The following is a 25,533-nucleotide window of genomic DNA, read 5'->3' as shown; positions in this document are numbered from 1 at the left end:
ATAGAGATCTAGGCAGAGGGAGAAGTAGGCTCCATGTAAGGAGCCCAATGCAGGACTTGATCCCAGGACTCTGGGATCATGCCCTGAGCTGAAGGCAGCTGCTCAACCGCTAAGCCACTCAGGTATCCCTAAAAAAACATTTTAAACTCCATGAAAATGAAAACACAACTTGAAAAAATGTATGGGATGCAGCAAAAGCAGTGCTTAGAGGGAAATATATAGCATCAAATGCATATGTTAGAAAGGAAGAAAGATCTAAAATCAATCAGCTAAGCTCCCGCTTTGGAAACTAGAAAAAGGAGAGCAAATTAAATCCAAAGGAAGCAGAAGAAAGAAAAAACTAGAGCAGAAATCAGTGGAATCGGAAACAGGAAGTCATAAGAGAAAAATCAACTCCACCAAAAGCTGATTCTTTGAAAAGATCAACAAATCAACAAGCCTCTCCTCAGGCTGAGAAAAAGTGAGAGCACATGAGTTACCAATAGCAGAAATGAAAGAGGGGACATCACTACAGATCCCGTGGATATTAAGAGGATAATAAGGGAATATTATGAACAACTTTAAAAGCCAGCGTTTCGGAAGACCCAACTATCTGGTTTTGGTAGGCGATGAGCACTCTGTCCTTGAAGGTATGTGCATTTGGAGGGGCCTAGGTAGGAGGGCATTCAAGCATCAAAGGGGACAGAAGCAGGGTGTCTTTGGGTCTCTGTTCCAAGAGCGCTGTTGCAGAGCTAAGCGTGGGCAGCGAGCGTGCTGGCTTGAGAATGTCGGTGCTGGGTGATGAAGAGACCTGGCCCGGGACCCCTTGGGGGGGGCGGGGGTGGGGGGGGGGCGGGCGTGGGGGAGGGGCGCGCCGGGGCAGCCCGAGACCGGACCGGCTGCAGAGCGCGAGGCTGCCGGCAGGGGGCGCCGCGAGACCGCGGAACCCGCGGCGGGGCCTGACGTCAGCGCCCCGCTTGCTTGGGCTCCCGCTCTGGACTCGGCGCCAGTCCCGCTCCGCGCCGCGCCGCTTCGCTCCGGCTCTGGCTCGCCTCGGGCTGGGCTGGGCTCGGGCTCTGGCGGCGGCACCCCTTGCGCCGGGCCCCGGGGCAGGCGGCGGCGCGCTATGGCCCGCGCCCAGGCTCTGGTCCTGGCGCTCACCTTCCAGCTCTGCGCGCCCGAGACCGAGACTCCGGCAGGTAAGCGCGCGTCGGTCCGACCGAGCTTGCCCCGCGGAGCCCCCGGGGCCCGTGGCGTAGCTCTCAAGAAAGTGTAAGTGTTAGGAGACCGGGCGTTCGGCTCCCTGCGTGTGCCTGAGTGCTGGATGCGCGATCGGGTTCTCCCGGCGTTGTGTGTATGCGAGCGTTGTGAGTCCGTGAGTTATGTGTGCACCAAAAGGTGCCGTGTGCGTTGTGCGTCCGCGAGCGTGTTGGGGGCATGTTGTGTGCATCGAGGCGCTGGGTGTGCGCCGTCTCGTGCGCCTGCCAGTGTGTAGTGTTTGTGCGGCCAAGTAGGTGGTGTGTGTGCATCTGAGTTTGGTTGTGTGGCCGGAGTTGTGTCTGCGAATGTGTTGCATTTGTTTGCGTTTCGTACGCCGCGGGCAGGGAGTGCTGCCTGTTGTGTCCGCGCGGGTGCTGTGGGTTGGTGTGCTGCGTGTGACCGGGAGTGCTCCGTGGATTCCGTCCGCGTGTGCATCGGGGGACGCGCGTGTGGTGTGTGTGCTCGTGCGGTCCGTGTACGTGTGCGAAGGCGTGGGAACGGGTCCGGAACGCGTGTGTCCGTGCGCCGTGTGCGCGATGTGTACGTGTGGGAGTGTCTGGGGCTGCTGGTGTGCGCCGCCGGGGGGTCGCGTGGGTCCGGGGGAATGCCAAGTGTGCCGGGAATGCGCGTGTAGGAGCGGATGTGAGCGTGCGAGTGTGTCGCTGCGTGCCGGCTGCGTGTCCAGGAATGTGCGAGTGTGGTGCGCGCCTGGGCGGTGGCCGAGTGTGCCCGGGGCCCGGGGCCGCCCGAGGGGGCGGTGTCAGGCTGCGTGTGTGCGCGTGTGTGTGTGCGCGCGGGTGGCGCGCGGGCCCGGACCAAGTTGCCGCGGCGGCGCCCCCTCGGCTCCTGGGTCGGGCCGGGCCTGAGCTCGCGGGGGAGGAAGGGGCCCCGCGGCCGCCGACTCCGGCCTGTCGGGCTGTTTGTTGTTTCGCAAGTTCTGCGCGGCGCTGGCGGCCCGCTGCTCCGAGGCGGCGCCCGGGAGGCCGGGGAGGCCGGGGAGGCCGGGGAGGCCGGGGAGGCCCGGGAGGCCCGGGGGCGGCGGGGGCGGCGGGGGGGAGGGCGCCCCTGCGGGGCTGGCCGGCGGGGGAGGGGCCGGGGGCGCGGGGGGGCCGGGGGCGCGGGGCGGGCGGGCCGGGGCCTCGGCGGCGGGACGGCGCCCCCTCCCGGGGCGGGCGGGCGGCGCGGCGGGCGCGGGGTCTCCCGGGACACTCCCTCCGTGGACTCCGCAACTTTGCCGGGACCGCGGCGCGCGTGTACGTGTGCGAGCGTGTGTCTCGGTGCCGGTGCGGGGCTCGTGTCTGTGTGTCCGTGCGTCGGCCGTGCGCGTGTGTCGGCCTCCCCTCCCCGCCCCGCACCCTTCCCTGCGGCCTGAGATCCCAGCCCGGGCCCCTGCGGCGGCCGACTTGCGCCCCACCCGTGCCCCGGGCAGGGGCGGCCCGTCGTCCTCCCGCGGCCTCGTCCTCTCAACCCACCCCCCCCCCCCCCGTTTGGGTGGCTGGAGCCCGGTACCCAGGGGCGCCGAGTAACGGGGAGACGCCCCACGCAGAGATCGGAGCCAAGGCACGTGCCGGGCCACCTGGGCCCGGAGGGACTCCTCCCGGCCTCCCCGACTGGAGCTCGCTGCCCCGCCGCCCCCTCGGGCCTCCCGGGCCTCCCAGGCCTCGCTCCTCTAGCTCCTGCAGCCGCTCCTGCGGGTGGCTGGGAGCTGGGAGCTGGGGCCCGGCTTCCTATCCGCCCCCCAAGCCCTCCAAGCCCTCCTCCAGCAGCTTTGTCCCCTCCCCCCACCCCGAGATCAAACCGGAGGGAGGGGTTCGCTATGTGCCTCCCCTCCTCCCACCGCGGCTCGATTGCGAGAACCCTCCTGTGCCTCACCCCCTCCGGGCTGGGGGGACTGTCAAGAACTGAGATTTGGGATGGAAGTGAGATCTTGGGCAAGTTACTTCCATTTTGGGGGTCTTGGTTTCCTCCTATGCCTTATGGGCATTAAAATAATGGGGCATCGTACTTGGTGGATTGTAGAGCAAGGCTCTGTGAGTGCCAGGGAACAAAAGATGGTTTTGAGGACTGTTGCAGAGCCCCAGAAGCTGTGATTTGAAGCCAGGGGGACCTGGGTTCAAATTCTACCCCTGCCACTTGCTGTCCTTGTGACCTTGGGCAAGTCACTTCACTCCTAAAGTTCCTGGGACGCTTGTAGCTATTACCTTTAGGGCTTCATTCATAAATAAATGCTTTGTAGAAGGGATACGATGTATCCTTGCCCCAAACCTGGGGGAAATCAGCCTGGCTCCCTGAATGCGTGGAGTCCCCTGGCCCACCAAGGGTGGGTGTGTGCTGTCTCACAGTCATGCAAATCTGGCAATAATTTATTCCTCTGTGTTCTAGCTCATTTTGTCCTTTTGCTTGCTTGCTGGGGTTGTGGACAACAGGAATGAGGGAGAGGCTGCCCAGTGGTTTCAGGTTGGGCAATAAAGGCTTGTCTGAGCAGCTGGCCCTTCTCCCTGAGGCTGGGGGGAGGAGACTCCACAGGATGTCCTGACTCCACCCGGGTGGGGGTGCTGAGTTCCTTGGCAGCCCCCTGCCCAGCTCAAGTGTCAGAGAGAATTCAGGGCAGGCACCTGCTTGCTTGAGGCATGCTGCCATCCTTCCATGCTGTCATCTAAGCTAAGCTGGACTTGTGGGGTGGCCTTTTCGTGCAGGGCTGGGCTAGTTAGAGTTGCTAGGGGTGCCTTGTGCCCCCTTCCTCCCACAACCCCCTTCTGTCCTCCACACTGTGCTTTCTCCCCAGAACTCTCTAATTCCACCTCTTCTCCTCGTGAACTCTTCTTGTTCTTCCTTCAGGTCTCAGCTAGGCATCACCTCCTCCCTGAAGCCTTCTTTGGTTACTCCCTGTTCTAGCTCAGGAAGGGAGAGTGGGGGTTGATTGAATTTTTTCATAGCATTGTAATTAGTGTAATTACGGTTTATTGGTCCTTTCTCCCTTCCAGATCATGAGCTCTGTGAGGACAGAGACTGGGTATTTAGTTCACCTCTGATTGCTTAGTGTCAGGTAGAAATCCTGGCCCAATCCTGGTTGCTGAATAAATGTGGCAAGAAGGAATGAATGCGGTCCAGTGGGTCAAGTTCTGAGCTGGAGAAGCCAGATGGGGGCGCACTGACTCCATTGAAAGTAAGAGATGAAAGAAATCCGTTTTCCCTCCAGGAATCTGGAAAATTCTGCCGAGGGATGGTGTTGTGTGTGAAAAGGCCACGTACAGAGTCATCTGGGAGCTGTGAGTTGGGGAGGTTGAGTCCCTGGCAGAGATGGAAGGGAGCAGACTCCTGCCTGCCAGCCCCTCCCCCCAGCTTCCAGTTCTGCCTCCAGCCCCGCCCCCCCAGCAGCTGGCAGGGCCTGTCCTGCCCTCAGGCTCGGCCTTTGTGCTGGAGGCCTCGGCAGGTGGTGGGAGGCTTGGAGTCCCAACCGTCAGTTTGAGCTGAGCGTCCTGGGAGGAGGGAGGGCAGGCCTTGCCTCAGTTCTCTTGTCCTAGATCCTGGAGTAAGGCAGGTGGGGTCCTGTGTCCTGACTGTGAGCTCCAGGGAGGGGAGGAGAGCCGCTCCCGGTAGTGCCCCCTGCAAGTGGGGTTGTGGGAGGTTGGCTGATGTGTGCAGGTGTGATCCTGGCATCTGGGCAGTCAGGATGGGGTGAGGGGTGTGTGTGTGTGTGTGTGTGTGTGTGTGTGAGTGAGTGATCGTATAGTTGTAGCCTGGGGCACAGGACATATGTGTGGCTTGTCAGGGTGTCTAGCCATCTGGTTACCCTGTGTGGTAGGATCTGAGTTCTGAGTTTGAGATAGGGAGGTGACCAGCTGTTTGGATCCTGGGGAGACTGCTGCTGGGGTGTCTTGGTACCTAAGTGTCAAATTTCTGCAGTTTGGGTGCAGATCTGTTTGGGCGGGTGGTACCTCAGTATCTAGGTGTGGGCATCCTAGTGCCAGGCTGTGGGAGGATCAGGGTGTGCCAATCTAAGGATGTCCCAGTGTCTCTGGATCTGGAGGTGGGAGTATCCAGGTGTCTGGCAGTCTTAGGTTAATGGGTGTTCAAGTACAAGAGTGTCTCTGTGTTGTGTCCACATGTGGGGCTGAGTACTCGGGTGTCTGGGTGTGGGGTTCCCAAGTGTCTGGATATAGGAGTGTGAGGGTATCTGTGTCCAGCAACAGGGTACCCATGCGTTAGAATATCCGAGTGTTTGTGAGTCTGAGTGGGGGAGGCGCCCTGTGGTAGGTGTTTCTGTCTCCAGGAAAGGGTGTACATGTGTTGGGTGGGGAGTGTCCTGATGACTGTGTGCTGCTCTGTACCAGGGCCTCTGCCAGCTTGGCTTCTGACACCCCTTCCCTGGAGTTTGTCTCCCAATCTCCCTTTAGACCCCAAGGCCAGGAGCCTCTGGAGAAGGGCCCGATGGTTCTCCTTCTCCATGCTGAGTCAGTCTAGAGCTGACTTTCAATAGAACTTCCTACGATAGAACTTCTAACAACGTTGGAAATGTTTCCTACCTGCACTTTCCAACATGGTGGCCACTTATGTGTGGTTATTAAATTTAAATTGCTTAAAATTCATGAAAATTAAAACCAGCCCCTCCATCACACTTGCCAGACCTCAAATCCTCAAGAATCTCGTGTTGCTGGTGGCTATTGTGTTGGTCGGTGCAGGTGGTGGACATTTGTATCTGGGCAGAAAGTCCTAGGGACAGTGCTGTCCTAGAGGTGTGAGGCCTGGACACCTCAGGGGGTGGAAGTGATCTGATTGAACCGTCGTCACTCAGCAGCCATGGAAGAAGGTTTTGTTGAATCTATGTCCCCTTCCTCCCAGCCCATCATTACTTGCCTGGACTCTTGCAGTAGCCCTCCTTGGTCTCCATTCTTCCATCAACTCCCCAGTGCTTCCAGCACCTGTGACCTGAATGATGTCTATTGGGCAGACATGGGATATTGCCACTTGCTTGCCCCAAGCTGAAAGCTCTCCAGTACCCAGGAATGAAACCCAAACCCTGTATGATGCACACCCCACTTTCTGGAACTGCTTCATGTTTGTGCCTCTCCTCCCCTGACCACATTCCTCCTTGTCACCTTATGATCTGGGATCACCGGGCCAGTGCTGATCCCAGAACCCCCCAGGCTCTTTCACACCCCTCTACTTTTGCACATGCTGTGCCTTCTACTGAAAATGCCTCTCCTGCCCTTCTTACCTTGTGGGGGCCTGCTAATCCAGCCTCAGAGTCCAGCTCTGTTATTCCCCTAGGGACACTCCTCACTTCCCCACCCCCTGCATGGCTTTTTCAGGTTTCTCCCATAAGGCATGTGGGATAGCCTGCTGAGTTGTTTTCCATCTTTTTTGCCTACTGGTTGGAAGTCCCCTGAAGGCTAGGCTGGGTCCTTGTCATCCTGTCCCCAGGCCTTTGTATATGGCTGGTCCCCACTCAGTGTTTGCATTGATGTGAACCCCTGGGTACACAGGGAAGGCTTGGAGTGGGTGGAGGGTGGTGCTGGGCTATCACAGATGGGGGCCAGTATACTCTCTTGGCTTGCTCTGGGCAGGGTTGGCATTGCCTTCAGAATGGCCAGGGGAGGACTCCTGAGGTGGACAGCCAACAGGCTCATGAAGTCTTGGGCAGATTCCCAGGGTGCAGATCCCAGGACCTAGTGGTGGATCAGAAGGGATGTGGAGAACAGAGACTCAGAAGGGTCCCTGAGGTTTTGTAGTATAGAAGCTGTGTAGGAAGGGCTGGGATGGGGGAAATTGGGAAGGGGTGTGGTTGGGGATATCTGATGGCCAGGATCACAGCTGGGGGCAGAGTAACAGCTGGGGGATGGGGGACAACTGGGCATGGGAGATAACTAGGGATGAAGATATATCTGGAGACGGGACAGCTGGGACCAAGGGGACAGGTGTTGTTGGGGAACAGCAGAGGGTTGGGAGTCAAATGGAGAGAACAGGAGAACATGGAGCATTTGGGGATAAGGAGGTGACAACTTGGGGCAGCTGGGTGGCTCAATCAATTAAGTGTCCGATTCTTGATTTCGGCTCAGGTTATGATCTCAGGATCGTGAGATTGAGCCCTGCATGGGTCTCCGCACTGGGTGTGGAACCTGCTTTAGTCTCTCTCTCTCCCTCTGTCTGTGTTCCTTCCCTCCCCTCCCCTGGTCACACGCATGTGCACTCTCACTTGATCTTCAAAAAAAAAAGGAGGTGACAACTGGGAGGTGTCAGAAATCTATGTGGATGACAAGGATAGATAGGTCTTAGCTGAGAGGGTGAGGGATACGTTGCTCAGAATGTGTGTGTATAGTTTATAGATGTGTACATGTGCACCCTTGTGGTTGCGCGTGTGTGTAAATATGTGTTTTACCTACAGTGTGATTAAGAGCCTGGGCTCTGGGTTCTAATCCCAGCTCTATCACTACTAACTGTGTAACACCTGGGCAAGTACTTGACCTTTCTGGGTCTTTAGTGTTCTCATCTGTGAGATTGGGGTCATTATAGAACACACTGCATGGGGTTGCCATGAGGATATATTTTATATGTGGAAGTATGTTGTTAGAACAGGGCCTGCCACATAGTGAGCACTGTGTAGGTGCCAACAGTTATTAAGCATGTGTGCGGGCAACCTGTGTGAGCAGAAAAGTTTGTTTCTGGCTTCTGATGAAGTCCAGGCCCCAGAGGTGGTGGTGGTAGGGAGGGCAGGAGTGACCAGCCAGGTTGGTTGGATCTGGCTTGTCTCTCACATCCTCCCTGCTGTTCATCCCACTTCTTAGTCACCCTGTCCCAGGGCCTAGTCCAATAGGTCTCCCTCCCTGTCTCTGCCCTGTCCTGCCCCACCCACACTGCCCTGCCCTGGGCTGGGGGCCAGGGGATGTGCTTTGCCCAAAAGCTTTTCAGTAGAATCTGAATTCATTGTTTGCCTGACAGCATGCTGGGGCCCTGCTCAGATATAAATACCTGGGCAATGTGTACAGTCCTGGCCTCCCATCCCATGGACAGCAACGGCTTCATCCCATGCCCTGGGAAAGTCACTGGGGTGGAAAATGTTGGGGTTTGGAGGACAGGGTGGAGGAATGAGTCCTCAGTCCCCAGTTGGTGGATTAGCCAGCCTAGACTGGCAGAGCTGGAGGCACAGGGTCTGGGTGTCCCTGGTGTCCAGTGCATCACAGCACGTGGAAGCTCCCTGCAACACTTTTGTAGTGTGCCGCATCTTTGCCTTACACATAGCTGCACTGCATCACGGCCAAGCGTACCCTCTCTGGGGTTCCTGGGCCTAGACCTCAGGACTGGGCCACTGCACTGCATCTCAGCACTGCACTGCATCTCAGCACTGCACTGCATCTCAGACCTGCACTGCATGACCATGCTGAGATTCTGAGTTGCATTGGCCGTGTGGACCCTCCTAGGGTCTGTGTGCTCCACCTCTGCATCTGCCCGTTGTCCTGCACTGCCATCCAGTACGCGTACTGCCACTTGTGTCTTTGCAGCTCTCATCTGTGCTGTATCACTCTACCAGATGTCACTGCTGCAGCGGGAAGGTGGACTCTCCTTGGTTTCTGGGTAGAGCCCCTACACTGCCTCACTGCCTGGAACCAACTTTGGGCTTTCCGTGGCCACACTGCATGTTTGCCTTGTAGAGCATTTCTGTTCTACACTGTACTACCTCACTGGGCAGTGTACATGGCACTGGACTTGTGGACTCGCCAGGGATTTGGGACCAGCTCCTAGTATTCTTTTTTTTTTTTTTAATTTATTCATGAGAGACCCAGAGAGAGAGAGGCAGAGACAGGCAGAGGGAGGAGAAGCAGGCTCCTTGTGGGGAGCCTGATGTGGAACTTGATCCCGGGTCTCCAGGATCAGGCCATGGGCTGAAGGCAGCGCTAAACCACTGAGCCACCCGGGCTGCCCAGCTCCTAGTATTCTATCACTGTGCTGTGCCAACAGATGGCATGCTGCTGCCACACTGCATCCTTGCATCACATGGCATCTCTGTGCTGCACTGCATGCTTGCAGCGGGTGCCTGCACTGCACTGGGTATGTGGCCTTTCCTGAATGTCTGGGCACAGCTGCTTTGCATTCCACCTTTGCACTGACTGTACCAACACAGTACACCTTTGCCTCACATAACGTTTCTGTCCTAGTGCTTTACTGCATGGAGCTGAATATGTGCTCTCTGGCCAACCCTGTCACAGTCTACTGCACCATTGCCACGCCATGCCCCTTCTGGTGTCTCAGCCTTTCTTGGGATGGCTGCTGGGGAGTTGGCTGGTGTCCTTTCCCCCAGGTTTCTGTTGGCGGTCCCAGCTGAGCAACATCTTTGCCTCAAGTGTCTGTCCTGCATGCACCCCTGCCCTACATTGCACACTGCACAAGGAGTGTGTACTCATGCTGGCTTGGAGCCACCTTGTTGGGCTTTGGGACTGGCGTGGGTTTTTGTGTGTGGCACCTTTGCACGGTACCCAGCATTGCATCTGCGCATCTGTGCATGGCACGGGGTTATTGCCCTGAGCCTCTGTCTGCACTGCACGTGTTCATGGAGCACCGAGCACCAACCGTGTACCTGGCTCTGTGCTAGGGTCTGGAGAGGGCGAAGAACCAGGAGTGCTTGAACATAGCACCTTGGCACTCCTCTGTACACCTGTCCCTGTAGCACTGAGTCCTGGCCCAGTGCACTACTGGATGTGCCGCCCTGGAGTGCTGTGCCTCTGTGCAGCTCAGGGTCATGCCCAGAGCGGATGTGACACCTCAGCACTGCGTCATGGCCCCGGCCAGTTCTGCCATTCTGCACCAGGCGTCTGTACTGGGGTCTGTGCACACCGTGTGCTCTGCTCACCCTGTGGTGTATAATTGCATCTGCCTCCATGTAGCGTGGAGCTGCTGCACTGTGCTCTCAGCAAACCATGCCATGGCACCTCATAGCCCCGTCTCCATGGACTCTAATAAAGTACAGATTTTCACACTGTGTGGGTTTGTGCATGGCCCTCTGCCTCTCTGCTCTGCTGCACTGTGGCTTTATATGATACAGGGTGTCTGTGTACTCTTTGCCCACTGTACCTCTGTACACTGCAGCTCCCCATTCAGCCCTTTGCCTCTGACTGGAGTTGGGCGCTGCCTGGGGCCTTCACCTTATACCACCAACATGGCAGCACTACCGTTAACCTTGGGATTTTCATGGTGATCAAGGAGATGGTGCGTGGGTCTGGCCTGAGTTTCTCCTGTTAGAGTTGGCTTCCTTCTATCCTCATTGGAGGTGGAAGTATGTTGGCATTGCTGGGTCCTGTGTTGGCTCCTGGAGGGGGTACGAACTCAGCTTTATCTCTCTGTTGTCCTGAGTGATCTTCCTGGCTTCAGCCATGCTGAATTCTGGGTGATTAGAAGGTGGTCACCCCTGCCCTTAATTGAGTGCACATCAGTTATTCAGGGCTCTGGAGAACAGCTCCAGGGAACCTGGGCTGAGGTCTGGATGTATTGGTCTGGGCAAGTAAAGCAGTGAAATGGGCCGGGCCAGGTCTCCAGGTTAGAGTCATGGTGCTTGAGCCTGGGTGGGGGTTGGTTGGGGTCAGACTGGTTAGGATCATGGGGTTGATGAGTCTTGCCATTGTTGGGCATCTACTATATGAGCACTTGGGGATGGGGTTCAAAGGCATAAGAGCCAGTCTCTGACCTTAGGAAACGAGGAAGTGGGGTTAGGCGGGCCTGCCATGGAGCTGTAGCTGGGGTGGAGAACACAGGATAGGGCTGGGTTGGGCAAGAACATCTAAGGGATGAAGCCACCATTGGCTCCAGGGTTGATTGAGCTGGGCTACCTAGAATAGAGATGTGGCTTCAGATGATGAAATAGGCCAGGGCTGTCATTGGGGTTGTATTTGGTTTCCCTGGGGCCAGGGTTGGGGCCATGCCTATGATTGCGTATGTTCCCAGCCCCTAAACTTGCAGTATGTTGAGAGAAGTTTTGTTTCTCCTGGGGCCACCCTTGGGAACTGGATGCTCTACTGATAAACCAAAGAGAACAGAGATCTCATTGCAAACAAACTCTGTTTACCTAGGGTCCTTTAGAAAATACTGGTGGTGGCTGGCAGCCACACTTGGCACAGGGCATCATTCCCTGTCTGGTGGGGAGGAAAGTCTGGAGCTCACACGGAGGCACACGCACACACCTCGCCTCTATCCCACTGCATATACTCACCTCCCCTGTAGGTACATGCTTATCATCGAGTATGCCCATATACCTCTGTACATGAATGTACACTTAGACACCCTAACTTCACAGCACACTGTCTGGGGGACCCACACTTGGAGACCCATACTCACCCTCACATACCTCTGCCCCATAGTCTCTCTGCCCTCAAATTATTCTTGCTTGTGTGCATACTCACATACATGGAACTAGAATTCTAGAGGTGGACGTGGCCTTAGAAGTCACCTGGGTCCCCATTCTCATTTCATAGGTGGGGAAGCAGAGATTCAGAGAGGGCAAGTCACCTGCTGCAGGTCACACAGGGAGTTGGAGGCTCAGCTGGTTAGATTCAGGTCTCCTGCCTCTCAGCTGAGTGCTCACAAGTCGGTACCAGGCTATCACTCTCACAGTCATGTACGCACACCCACACCAACATATGGAAACACATGCGCATGGAATTGTGGAGACCCTCATGTGGGGGAGACCCCCTCCCCACACTCTGACTCTTCCCACGGAGGTTGCTTCACCCCTTACATCGCCCCATCTACAGCCCAGCCGGATGTGGATAAGCCATCCTCCTGCCTTCCCAAATTGTGGCTGACGGTTGCTGAGGCAACCGCCTGCCAGATTGGGGAGATTAGCTGAGGAATGTAGCTGGGCCAGTTTGAGCTGAGGCTGGGGGAACCGGTGGGGGTCCTGGGTTGATCCAGCCCACCCTCTCTGGGAGGCCGGGGCAGAGATGGGGTACCCCTGGCGGGGTCTGGTTTTCTCCCTGGCCCCAGGCGGGCTGAGCAGTGTTCCTGAGGCTTGGACTAGGCTGGGGGAAGGGAGTGTGGGGCTGTGTGTGTGTGCGTGTTATGCATCTCTCTGGGTGTGACTAGAGTGTGTGCCGTTTGCATCTAGGAGGGGACCTGAGGCTCCTTTCCTCAGCAGTTCCTGACATCAGACTGTGGACCCCATGGTGGTTTGTCCCACCAAGCTCCCACCTGATCCTGTGGTGCCCCCTGGAGAACCCGCCTGCCCTCCTCCTGGCCTGGAGGATGTAACACTGTCTCATCTGAACCCTACTCTGGCTTCCCCATTCCAAATGAAGTCAGACTTCTCACCCAGACACTTAAGACCCTCCTTCTGTGGTCTGGCCTCGGCCTTCCTGTCTCCAGCTCCCACCCAGTGCTTTGGTCACTCCTCGCTCCTCTCTATGCTCTGGACTATGTGTTCACTCCCTGCCCTCATTAGCTTCTGCTGAGCCCTTTGCCTCACAGACCTTTCTGTTTATCTCTACTGGCCAGAATGAGATCCAGCCCTCCTGGCTTTGCTTAGATGCACCCACCTCCAGGAAAGTCTTTCTCCCGGACCCCCTCTTGTGGCCTTGACCCTTCTCTGCTTTGCCTTATTCCATCACCCCCACTCAGACTGGGAGGTCCCTGTGGGCAGGGTTGAATCTAAATCATCCTTGTGCCTCTAATAGTGTCAGCCTGGGACCTGCTTTGTACTTTCAGTGAACACATTTCCTGAGTGGAACTGAATTAACAACATGTGGCCAGCAGAACACCAGAGCCTTATTTTGTTTGGACCTAGTCTCCCTGAATAAAGATAGATGGCTTAAATCCCAGCTTCTGGGACTTAGAATGTGGCCTTGGGCAAGCCACCTCCTCTCTCTGTGTCTCAGTTTCCATCTGCAAAACAGGAAGAATAATAGTACCTACCTTAGGGATTACTGTGGAGTTTCATGGGGATAGGTGGACATGATGGTTAGTGACAGCTCTCTCACGGTGGTGCTGACGTGTATGTGTGTGTCTGTGGCCCAAGTCTGTGTTGAAGGAGTCAACATTCTTGCTCTGAATCCAAAGTCTGGTCTAATTCCTATCCACCCCCCTTTCTCCGGGCCCTGGGTGGGTGGTGGCCTCTGATAGGAGCTGGGTCTCTAGCAGGAGCTGGGACAGGGCTGTAGTTCCTGAGCCACCCAGACTGGAGGTGATACAGTTTTCCTCAGGACCTAGGAGGCCTGACTGTTCCCATTCCAGGGTGAGCTGGATAGACGGTGAGGATGGGGCTCTCTTTGAGGAGATGTCATCCCCTAAGGGTTGTGGTTAGAATTGGGCCTGGCCCAGAGGCACAGAGCTGGAGGTGTACATGGACCAGGGAGAGGGAATCATTCTGCCTCAGGTGACACTAGGGAGGGGGAAGGTCAGCCAGGGAGGTTACCCTGGCTGAGATCAGTTGTAGGACTCATTTGGCAGAGGTCAGGGGATACTCTGGCCAGGGGTTAGTCAGGCAATCTAGTGGTCCTTCTGGTTGAAGTCAGATGGTCTGGATGATGTTGGGGCCACTGTTGGCCAGGGATAATCAGCTGGGGGTCACTCTGGCTCAGGTCAGTCTCTGGGGGTCCTGTTAGCTCCTATGGCCTGGCTCAGGATGGATGGGGGGAAGCCAAAGAGTTGACACTCCCAGACTTGCCCCAGGGCCATGGAGGAGACATCCTGGGGGCAGCTGCCTTGTGCTTGAACCTGCCTTGTAAAGGAACTGGAAGGGCCTGAGCCCCATCCAGGCTCTAGATCCTGGGCTTCCCTTTCTGGCAATCCCTCTGCCTTAGGGAGGCCTTGGCTAAGAACCTTGGGAGCAGACTGCAGTCAGCTCAGTTGCTGACTGCATTCAGCTGAATGAAGTCAGTTGTCCCCCTCTTTCAGGAAGCCCTCCCTGACCATCCCTACTGGCCACAGCCTCCCTCTGTGCTGTGGGGCATTTTCTAGAGGGAGAGTTGAGGCCTTCCCAGCACAGGCTGGGTTAAAATTTCCCTCCCACAGGCCACAGGGCATGATGCTGACCAGGGCCTTTCACACAAAGAGGCAAAGTGCTCAGCCAAGGTTCTGCTCCAGCTGTAGAGAGAGGCTTCTGTTATTTCACTGCATCCACTCGGTGCCAGCCTCATGCCCACATCTCATTGTTTTATACTCCGATGGGAAGCGAGAAGAGGAACAAGAGACCCCCCCGACAGTGGCGAGCACCTGTGTGCCTGGCTCTGCTGGGCATGTCTCCCTGTGCTACTTCACATGATCTGCCTGGCAACCTAGAGAGGTCCCTGTGGCAGGTGAAACAGCAGAGTGCCCCCGAAAGTGGAGTCCCTGCCACCAGGCACATGCCCGCTGTGGTGCCTGGCACATGGCCCTCGGCCCCCAGTTTCTCTTCCTTCTTTAATTCTCTTCCTTCCTCTTCTTGAACCTGGGAAGCAGCTTGGCTGTGCTGTTTCTCATAGTGAAGGAAATCTGGGCTCTGGTATCCGGCTGATGTAGGTTCAAGTCCAGCTTCTGTGGACTCCACAGTGCCTGTGAAGGGCCACCATTTCCTGAGAGCTTGTGCGCACCCTGGGCCTGGTGATAGGTGGACCCCGTGCTGCATCCCCAGCAATGCCATATGCAGAGGTGGAAACAGAGGCTCAGAATGGAGAAGTGACTTGCCTTACGGATCTCAAGTCTGTCTAATACTCAAGCCCACTCACATAGCCACCACGTTATACTGTGCATGGGCCCCTGCATCCCCTGGGGCCTCAGTCACATCATCTATCAGGTGGGGAGAAGTACCTGTGGCTGGCAGGTGCCCCACACAGGGCCTGGCCTGACATCGACCTGCTTCCTCACCATTTGGCCAGGCATTTTCCTGGGCCCCCGATGCTTTTGTGTGTCACATGCCGGCAGGGAGAGACCTGATTTGGGTGACTGAGTGATGAGTGAGTTTTCTAAGCTCACCTGTCAAGCAGGAATAATAGGGGTCTCTGCCTCAGGCGATGAGGCCTAAATGAGATGCCATGCGGAGAAAGTGGGTAGCTGGTGCTGTGCGGGCATGTGGTGAGCCTGAAATGATCAGTGGCCTCTGTTATTATTCTTAAGAAGAGACCATCAGGGCTGGCTTAGTGCATTCATGGGGCCCACATCTGTCCTTTATGTGAAGATGGAGAGGCACGTGGTGGGACACAGGAGATCTCTGTTCGAGTCCCACCTGTGTCCCTGACTAGCTGTGGTCTCCTCATTTGGAAAATGAGGATAATTCTAGACCTGATCTCACAAGTTGTGAGGCTCTGATGATAATGCTAACTAGTTTTTCTGGGGGAGGGTCTTTGGTTGGGTGGTTGAGCAGTGTGGGGTCCTGGGGGGCAGTGGGTGGTGTGGGGAGGTATTGGTATTGGGTGGAGACAGTAAATAGAGGGAATGGGCTGGAGGAGGGAGAGTTTTGTTGGAGGGAGGGAGCAAGGGGGGGGGAGTGGCCTGGGAGAGGGAGGGAAAGGGTGTGGGCCTGCATGGGAGAGGGCAGGGGCTCCTGGAGGGGAGCCCCAGGAGCCCTGCTGGTCAGCGACCCTGCCCTAGCAGGAGCTAACCATGCCTGCCCTCACAGCCGGCTGTACCTTCGAGGAGGTGAGTGACCCAGCAGTGCCCTGCGAGTACAGCCAAGCCCAGTATGACGACTTCCAGTGGGAGCAAGTGCACATCCACCCTGGTACCCGGTCTCCGGCGGACCTGCCCCATGGTGAGCCTACTCTCTACCACCATTCCTCTTTATCTCCTTCCAGTTATAGCCACCTGCTGTGTGACCTTGGGCATGTTCTTTAACCTCTCTGGGTCACCTCTGCTTTTGCATCTGTAGTGACATACATGATACTATGAATGTGGGGCTCTGTGGAGACTGTCCAATTGTATATATTAGGTAGTTTGACCTGTAAAATGGGTGCAGGTTCAAGCAATCAAAGACACTGAAAGCTGTTAAGACCCACTTCCCATTATTCCCTCTACAGCTTAGTTTGGAGTCCACCCTATTCCCATCAGGTCTTCCTAAGTCCACCTTCAGGGAGGCTCTCTTCTTCTCCCTTAGAGCCTCTGCATCCTTATCTCCCAGGACTTGAAGATCCTGATGGAGTGGTAACACTGGGGGCTGGATGTGTGTATAACCTTCCTCTGAAGTTCCCTTCTTCCTGGAAGTCCCAGATCCTTCCCAATTTCTACCTTGCTCTGCCCTGTTTCAGGATGAAGCACTTATGACATCATGGGCACTGGAGTGGGAGTCAGTCTAATTACATGCATTGTAGTACTGGCCTTCTACTCTGATGATGGCCCCTACTGTACTGGTCCCAGAGTCGTGAAGACTGGACTTCAAATTCTGGCCTCATCGCTTTATCAGTTGTGTGACTTTGGGCAAGTCACTTAACTTCTCTGAGCTTCCATTGTCTTAACTAAAAAGTGAAGAGCATAATAATCCTTTTCATAGGGTTATTAGATAATGTATACAAGCTGCATAACATGGGAGTGGAATGTAGTGAATGTTTAGTTACTATTTAGTTACCATTGTTGGAAGTATTCGAGGGGGCCCAATTACCAGCACCCGCTTTATTGGGTACAGAATCTGCTGGGCATTCAGAAAAGGATAAGAGATATGGAGGCCAAATTATCAACCCTATTACTGATAAAGCTTGAGTTGGAAGACAGCATAGTGTGAGAACAAATGGGCGTGCTGAAGGAACCCCAGAAGTAGACAGCTTAAGGGCCTCCTCCCCTTCGCCCTGTCATAGTGGCCCAGGACCTTTGCTACTCAGCTCACAGCATGGCTGCAGTTGTACCTGCTGTCAAGAATTCGGGGAGGGGCAGCAAAAGTTCTCAGTGGTAAGGCCAGAACTTGAAGCCGCCAGAGGGATCCTGCACAGCCTGGCACGGGCAGTCTTTAGGCTCATCTCCTACCGCTCACCTTGTCCCCTGGAGGCCTCCCTGCCTCCCCCTTCTGTGCCTTTGCTCACAGGGTGCGCTCCCTGGGGCATTCCTCTCTGCCTTCACATAAACAGCTCTCAGCTCCTTGTTTGACCTCTCTGTTAGTGGAGAGCAAAGTCTGACCTTGTGATTGTGGTCTGTTGAGGTGCCCCCCTGTGGCAGGGACCCTGGGTGGGCTCTGCCCCTCTCTCTCACACTCGCAGAGACGTACCCAGTGAGACAGGGGAAAGAGAGATTGAGTATTTAGTGTGGGCCTTGTGCTGGGCCTCTGCCCTCTTAGTCTGCACATCCTAGGGAAGAGAGTTGGGGGGTGGAGGGAGAAGGAAGGAGGGCGATGCAGACACAGAGAGGAGAAGGAAGAGCCACAGGAACGAAGGGAGGAAATGAAGAGAAGGAGATGGATGCAGGGGGAGGACAACTAGGGAAAAAGACTAGGGGGTGGGCAGAGGAAGCCAGAGGAAGAAGCAAGAACAGTATCAGATTGAAAGGGGGAGAGACACACGCAGCTGCTCGCAGGGAGAGGAGCCAGGAGGATGGAGAAATGGGATGAGAGGCACCACTGGGGAGCCAGGATGTGCCCCTTTCTGGGTGGATATGGGGACTTGGGAGTTCTGTTCACTACCCTGCTAGGACTGATCCACGAGCTGCCTTCACAGGCCTCTGGCTCACAGAGATGAATGAGATCTCCTCCAGTGGAGTCCCCGGGGAGCCCTCCCAGAGCAGGGAGCGGCGTGGTTTGGGATCTGAATGAGCTTGTGTTGGCTGGTAGCCAGGCCCGGGAGGAGGCAGAGCTGGGTGGCTGTGGGCACCCTCTTGGCAGCTGCTGGGGCCTTCTCCCCACAAAAGGGAAGCCATAATCCCGCAGCCAGGTCCTGAGGAGTCCGGCCCACTCTCACCCTGCCAGCCCCCCTCTACTCCCCTGCCTGTGTACATCCCAGATTTGAGGAAGGAGAGGGCTGCCTTTTCCCCGCTTGGAAATCAAGAGGATTGTATTCCATGCATTTAGACCCAGGGCAGGGGCTGGAAGGGAAGTTAGAGTCCTTTCATTCAATCTCTGTTCTACATGCTCATTCAGCTTGGGTTCAGACCTGTGTTGGGGACACAGTGGAGCCCCTGAGGCATCACAGGCTGGCGGGGAGACAGATACACACGTGATGAGTGATCCAAGGGCCAGGAGAGAAGCCTGTGGAGAGATGGGGAGGGAGGGTTTCAAAAAAGGTAGCCTTTGAGGGCCTGTCCTGTGACAGACTCTTGACTCCAAGATGAATGACCTAGTTAGTCCCTGCCTCCATGGGCAGCTCAGAACATGGGGAACGTTGTGGGCCAGCATGAGCTTGGACTGTGATCATAGGTGGTGAGAGGCCATAAAGGTTTTTGAGAGTCACTTTTGTGTGACTCTCCGATTTTGCTTCTCCGATTCTCATGCAGGGAGGTGAAGGGACTCAACACAGACAGAGTTGGGGACCAGGACTCAGAATTCTTAACTCCCAGTGGATCCAAATGCCCGGAGTCCCTTTTTTCTGCCCACCCCCCTCCTCTGCCCACCTGACATTGGTCCTCCCCAAGCCTCCTCAGCTCCTGCCTCCTCCTCCTTCTTTTTCTAGGCTCCTACTTGATGGTCAATGCTTCCCAGCACACCCCAGGCCAGCGGGCCCATGTAATCTTCCAGAGCCTGAGTGAGAATGATACCCACTGCGTGCAGTTCAGCTACTTCCTGTACAGCCGGGATGGGCACAGCCCGGGCACCTTGGGCATCTATGTGCGTGTCAACGGGGGTCCCCTGGGCAGTGCCGTCTGGAATATGACTGGATCACATGGCCATCAGTGGCACCAGGCTGAGCTGGCCGTCAGCACCTTCTGGCCCAATGAATATCAGGTAGGCTGAGTTTGGTCTGTGGTCAGCCTGCGCTCAGGGGTGAGGGTAGAGAGGTATCAGCCTGAGGACAGAGTAAGCAGGTAACCAAGGTTGGAACTAGTCTGTGGTCAGCATCAGGAGTCAGTATGTGGTCAAGGTCAGGGGTCGGTCTGTGGTCAGCCTCAGCTTATTCAGTGCTGCTGTGGTCCAGATTCAGCATCAGAGATCACTGTCAATACAAATAGTCTGTTGCCGGAGTCAAGGGTGAGTTGGAACAGTGCTGACCTGGAGACCCTGTCTGGCTGGGAAGTTTTCCTGTTTGAAGGTAACTATCCAGAACTGGGATGGAACCTCCCTGGCCTTGACCTTGTTAGCTCTGGCTGCTGGCACCTCACCCCCCCCAACTAGCAGGCTTGGTAAGGAAGGTCATTGTGAGTGGGGCTGACCTCTGCTGGTTGAGGAGCCTGGACTGGAGCAGAGCTAAAAGGGGTCCCTTGTGGGCACCTCCCCAGGTAGGGCTGGAGGGATATGACAGGGACCCTCCCGCCTCCCCCAGGTGCTGTTTGAGGCCCTCATCTCCCCAGACCGCAGGGGCTACATGGGCCTAGATGACGTCCTGCTTCTCAGCTACCCCTGCGGTGAGTCCCAGCCCACGGGGGTACAGGGTGAGGGGTGCGGTGGCCGTGGCTCCTGCCTTGTCAGGGGGCCCAGGCCCAGCTCACACAGAGGCTCTATTCCCGCAGCGAAGGCCCCGCATTTCTCCCGCCTGGGCGATGTGGAGGTCAATGCTGGCCAGAATGCCTCCTTCCAGTGCATGGCAGCAGGCAGAGCAGCAGAGGCCGAGCGCTTTCTCCTGCAGGTGAGGGGGTGGCAGGGACCTTATCAAGGTGGGGGGGGATTTCTTCTGGGACTTGGGTTCCTTACAGGGTGCCGGGTTGTTCCTGCATTTTCCAGCATTCATACTCAGGCATCCCTGCCCTCACCCAGGCTCTCTTGGGTGCTCTTGTTACCCCCAGGGCAGAGGGTGGCTCCAGGATCCCCAGACCACTCTCCATCAGAGGCAGAGACCACATTCCCTTAATCACCTTCTTATCCACACCTTCCTGCGGTGGAGAGCTAGTACCAGGAATACTAGGGTCTGCTAAATGGGGCCAGGACATACAGTACTCCCCTTGCCCGGGTCAGAGCGAGATGGGGACCCTTCCTCCCCGGCACTCCTGACCCTGTCCCCTTTACCCCTGCGCAGCGGCAGAGCGGGACGCTGGTGCCCGCCGCGGGTGTGCGGCACATCAGCCACCGGCGCTTCCTGGCTACCTTCCTGCTTGCCTCCGTGAGCCGCTCGGAGCAGGACCTGTACCGCTGCGTGTCCCAGGCCCCGCGAGGCGCGGGCGTCTCCAACTTCGCGGAGCTCATCGTCAAGGGTCAGCAACTCACGCTCCCGTAGCTGGGTGGGGGGGTGGGGTGGGGCTGGGGGTGGGTGCTGGGGCTGCACCCTCCGAGGGGCGGGGCCCGCGGGAAGGTGGGGCAGGCAGGGCGTGACTGGGGCGGGGCCTGCGGAAGGGGCAGTTTGTGCCTCGGGAGGCGGTCTGATCGGGGGCGGGGAGACCCTGTTGGGGTGTGAGCCACGCAAGGTGGGGTCTGGCTGTGGCGCCCCCGGGTTGACCCCACCCGCACGGGGCCATCCCTCAACGCCAGAACTGGGGCAGGATGTAGGCTTAGGGTGAGTGTGGGATCAGCCTTTGAGGCGGGTGCCCCTTCGGGCCTGGGGATTTAGTGGGCGCGGGCAAGAAAGTCTAGTTGGGGGTCTGGGGGTTTTCTCAGGGTCCTGGGAGGACAGGGAGGGCTGCTGGGGATTTGGACGGGCTGCGGGCCGGGGTTGGGAGCAGGGTCTCACAGCGCACCTTTGGGTTCCGCCTCTCCCTCACGTCCTCGCAGAGCCCCCCACACCCATTGCCCCCCCGCAGCTGCTCCGCGCGGGGCCCACCTACCTCATCATCCAGCTCAACACCAACTCCATCATTGGCGACGGGCCGATCGTGCGCAAGGAGATTGAGTATCGCATGTCCCGCGGCCCGTGGGCCGAGGTGCACGCCGTCAGCCTGCAGACCTACAAGCTGTGGCACCTTGACCCCGACACCGAGTACGAGATCAGCGTACTGCTCACGCGCCCGGGTGAGGGCGGCACCGGCCGCCCGGGGCCGCCCCTCATCAGCCGCACCAAATGCGCAGGTGGGTATCTCCTGGCCCACCTCCTTCCTGGGGACACCTGGGTGTAGACTCAGGGCTACCCAGGGATGAACCAAGGGAGCACATTACAAGAGGTAATCTGGCCTGCACCTGTGCCTCTTGAGCTTTCTAAAACGTCGTGATCTCCCCGCCCTCATCCTTATGGTAAAGGTAATAATGATAGCTATTACCATTGTGCCAGATACTTGCACATGTGTATAAGTACATACACACACACATTGGCTTAAAACACTATGATCTAGGTACCCTGTCATACCCATTCTACAGTTGAGGTGTTTGAGGTGCACAGATGTTAAGTGACTGGCACAAGGTCACATAGCTAGTAAGTAGCAGAGCTGGCAGTGGAGTCCTTGACTGGCTGGCTCCAGAATTTGTGTTCTTAATTCTAAGATCATCAATTCTTATATCAATTCTTATATCATCTGGATGAACAACTAAATACCATGAAACAAAAGTGTATTATTAATTTCAGCTGGAATCTCTTATGGGGTCTTTTGAAATTGAGGTCTTCCCTTCCTTGTTCAAAAGGGTATAAGCAAGCAGCTGTTAGAAGCTATGGCAGTCCTGCACCAGAGGACACTCTTGTTTAATCTGAAGAGAAATGGAAAATAGAACAGATTTCAGTATATTTCTTTAATTGGAATTTTTATTGAGATAATTGTAGATTCACATGCAATTGTAAGAAAAACTATAGGGGGCCCTGGCTGGCTCAGTCTTTAGAGCATGTGACTTGTGATCTCAGGGTTCTGAGTTTGAGCCTCAAATTGGGTGTTGAGAGTATTTAAAAAAAAAAAAAAAAAAGAAACAAAGAAAGGGAAAGATACAGAGATTCCACACACCCTTTACCCTATTTCTGAATGGTAACATTTTGCAGACCTAGAAGGTAATATCACAATGAAGATACTGATATTTACATAGCCCACAGATCTTAGAGTTCCCTGATTTTGCTTGTCTCCATTTGTGTGAATATTTAGTGCTATACAGTTTATCGCGTTTAGAGGTTTGTGTGTTTATTGCCACAGTCAAGATACTGTTCAGTCAATTTAAGACTCTTTTGTGTGGCTCTTTCTATTCACCTTTCTCCATTCCTCCAACCTCAGCTCCTGGTAACTCCTAATCTGCCTGTCATGTCTAGAATTTTGCCATTTCAAAAATGTCATATAAATATGAAATCATATAGTATAGAACCCTTTGAAATTGATTTTTAAAAATTTGGTAACAGGTTTATTGAGATATAACTCACATCTCATAAAAGCACTCATTGGAGTGTACAATTCAGTGGTTTATAGTATATTCAGAGTTGTGCATCCATCACCACAATCAATTTTAGAACATTTTCATCACCCCAAAAAGAAAGCTGGTACCTGAGGCAACCATTAATCTTCTTTCTGTCTCTGTAAATTTGCCTCTTTCTGGACATTTTGTATAAGTGGAATCATATACCATATAGTCTTTGTGACTAGCTTCTTTCATTTAGCATCATGTTTTCAAGGTTTATCCATGTTGTGACACGGTTTTTTCTTTACCCTTTTTTATTGCCAAATACTATTGCATTGTTTGCAGCTGTATCATTTTTTACATTCCCATTATGTGTATGAAGGTTCCAATTTCTCTACATTCTTACCAATACTCGTTATTATCTGTCTTTTGATTATAACCCTCATGGTGGGTATGAAATGGTATCTCAGTGTGGTTTTGACTTGCATTTCACTGATGGTTAATTATCTTGAGCAATTTTTCATGTGCTCATTGGCCGTTTGTATTTCTTCTGTGTAGAAATGTTTAGTCAGATTTCTTACCCATTTTAAAGTTGGGTTATTTGTCTTTGTAGTATTGAGTTGTAAGAGTTGTTTATATATTCTGGATACTAAACTCTTATCAGATATTTTTGCAAACATTTTCTTTGATTCTGTAGGTTGTCTTTTAATTTTCTTAATGGTGTCCTTTGTTTTTCATTTTTTTTTTTTTTATTTATTTATGATAGGCACACAGAGAGAGAGAGGAGAGAGGCAGAGACACAGGCAGAGGGAGAAGCAGGCTCCACGCACCGGGAGCCTGACGTGGGATTCGATCCCGGGTCTCCAGGATCGCGCCCTGGGCCAAAGGCAGGCGCCAAACCGCTGCGCCACCCAGGGATCCCTTGTTTTTCATTTTGAGGAAGTCTAATTTGTTTTTATTTGTGATTTTTATGTCATATTAAGAAACCATTGTCTGAAGTCACAAAGACTTGCCCCTATTTTTTTCTAAGACTTTGATAGTTTTAATTCTTACATTTAGGCCCTTGATCCATTTTTGAGTTAGTTTTTGCATATGGTGTGAGGTAGGGGACCAACCACATTCTTTTGCATGTAAATGTCCAGCTGTCCCAGTACCATTTGTTGAAGAGTATTCTTTTCCCATTGAATTGTCTTTGCACAAAGATTGGCTATTTTGCCCAGCATAATTTCTTGGAGACTCATCCAAGTTGTTAGGTATATCAGTCATTCTTTTTTTTTTTATTTTTTATTGCTGAGTAGCATATGATGGTGTGGAATCACTGCAGTTTGTTGAACAGGTGAATATTAATTCACCTGTTGAGGAACATCTGGACTGGTTCCTATTTTGGGCTATTATAAATAAAGCTGCTGTGAACATTTGTATACATATTTTTTTTTTTAGATTTTATTTATTTATTAACGAGAGACACACACAGAGAGGCAGAGACACAGGCAAAGAGAGAGGCAGAGAGAGAGAAGCAGGCTCCAGGCAGGGAGCCCAACGCGGGACCCGATCCTGGGTCTCCAGGATTACGCTTCGGGCTGAAGGCAGGCACCAAACCCCTGAGCCACCCAGGCCAGGCGGCCCTGTGTACAGATTTTTGCATGAACATGAAATTTCACTTTTCTAGGATAAATGCCCAGGGGTGTGACTGATGAGTCATTTGATAATTGCATATTTGGTTTTATCAGAAACTGCTGGAATGGCTCTATTGTTTTACATTCTCACCAACAATGTATGAGTGACCCAGTTTTCTGCATCCTTGTCAGCATTTGGAATTGTCATTGTTTTTTTTTAGCCATTCTGAGAGGTGTGTAGTGATATCCCATCTTGGTCTTAATTTCCATTTCCTTAATGCCTAATGTTGTGGAACACCTTTCCATGTGCTTTTTGCCATCTGTACATCCTGTTCAGTCAATTGTTCAGGTCTTTGCCCATTTTCTTTTCTTTTTTTAAAGATTTTATTTATTTATCAGAGAGAAAGAGTGAGAGAGAGCAAAAGCAGAGGGAGGGGCAGAGAGAGAGAGAGAGAGAGAGGGAGAAGCAGACTCCCCTCTGAGCAGGGAGCTTGATGCAGGGCTTGACCCCAGGACCATGGGATCATGACCTGAGCCGAAGGCAGACACTTAACTGAGTCACCCAGGTGCCCCTCTTGCCCATTTTCTTTCTTTCTTTCTTCCTTTCCTTCTTTCTTTCTTTCTTTCTTTCTTTCTTTCTTTCTTTCTTTCTTTCTTTCTTTCTTTCTTTCGTCACAGAGAGAGAGAGAAAGAGAGAAAGAGAGAGGCAGAGACATAGGCAGAGGGAGAAGCAGGCTCCATGCACCGGGAGCCCGACGTGGGACTCGATCCCGGGTCTCCAGGATCGCGCCCTGGGGCAAAGGCAGGCGCCAAACCGCTGCGCCACCCAGGGATCCCCCCATTTTCTAATTGGATTATTCATTCTTTCCTTTTGAGTTTTGGGAGTTCTTTACATATTCTAGATACTAGTCCTTTGTTGGATGTGCAGTGTGTGAATATTTCCTCCCTGCTTTAGCTTGTCTTTTCAACTCTTCACCTGGGCTTTTACAAAGCAACCATTTTTAATTTTGATGAGGACCAGTTAGTCAAAATTTTCTTTTATGAGTTGTCCTTTTGTTGTCCAGTTTAAGACCTCCTTGCCTGGCCTTAGATCTCAGAGATTTTCTCCTGTTTTTTTCCTAAAAGTCTTATAGCTTTACATTTTACATTTGAGTCCATGATCCATTTTGAGTTAATTTTTGGTTAAGATACAAGGTTTTTATCTTTTTGTACGTCTCTATTCTTAAGTGTTTTAAAAAGCTGATCTGGGGAGTCATCGAAAATCCAGTTGAATGTCACATTTTAAGAGACCCTGGGTGGTGGATCAGAGTGTGCCAGTGGGAATAACTTTCTAGGTGAGGGATCTGGGTCAAGTTACTTAACTTCTTGGAGCTTTCATCCCCTTGTTTTACAGGATGAGAAGAATATAAATCTTTACCATGC

The 25,533-nt window shown here is 54.1% G+C and overlaps 1 protein-coding gene across 6 annotated transcripts in view; it reads left to right on the top strand.

The window, feature by feature from the left end:
* Positions 1–531: 531 nt before the first annotated feature.
* The window catches only part of PTPRU (protein tyrosine phosphatase receptor type U), a 78,829-nt gene continuing 53,827 nt past the window's right edge, over positions 532–25,533 (top strand). For 3 of the 6 annotated variants that reach the window (XM_025447061.3, XM_025447060.3, XM_025447059.3), the window contains exons 1-7: positions 1,020–1,178; positions 15,815–15,946; positions 18,780–19,051; positions 19,587–19,668; positions 19,774–19,889; positions 20,277–20,451; positions 20,966–21,259. In XM_025447061.3, the coding sequence (XP_025302846.3) occupies positions 1,106–1,178; positions 15,815–15,946; positions 18,780–19,051; positions 19,587–19,668; positions 19,774–19,889; positions 20,277–20,451; positions 20,966–21,259 (1,144 nt within the window). In that variant the 5' untranslated portion in view covers positions 1,020–1,105. Of the gene's footprint in view, positions 630–1,019; positions 1,179–15,814; positions 15,947–18,779; positions 19,052–19,586; positions 19,669–19,773; positions 19,890–20,276; positions 20,452–20,965; positions 21,260–25,533 lie in introns of those variants that run through there. The other 3 variants (XM_035713287.2, XM_049105340.1, XM_035713289.2) reach the window with 2 other exon arrangements.

This window comes from Canis lupus, chromosome 2 (genome assembly GCF_003254725.2).
Source record: "Canis lupus dingo isolate Sandy chromosome 2, ASM325472v2, whole genome shotgun sequence".
NCBI classification, from domain to species: domain Eukaryota; kingdom Metazoa; phylum Chordata; class Mammalia; order Carnivora; family Canidae; genus Canis; species Canis lupus.
Note: the sequence above shows the minus strand (reverse complement) of the source record. Positions and strands in the feature narration are given on the sequence as shown.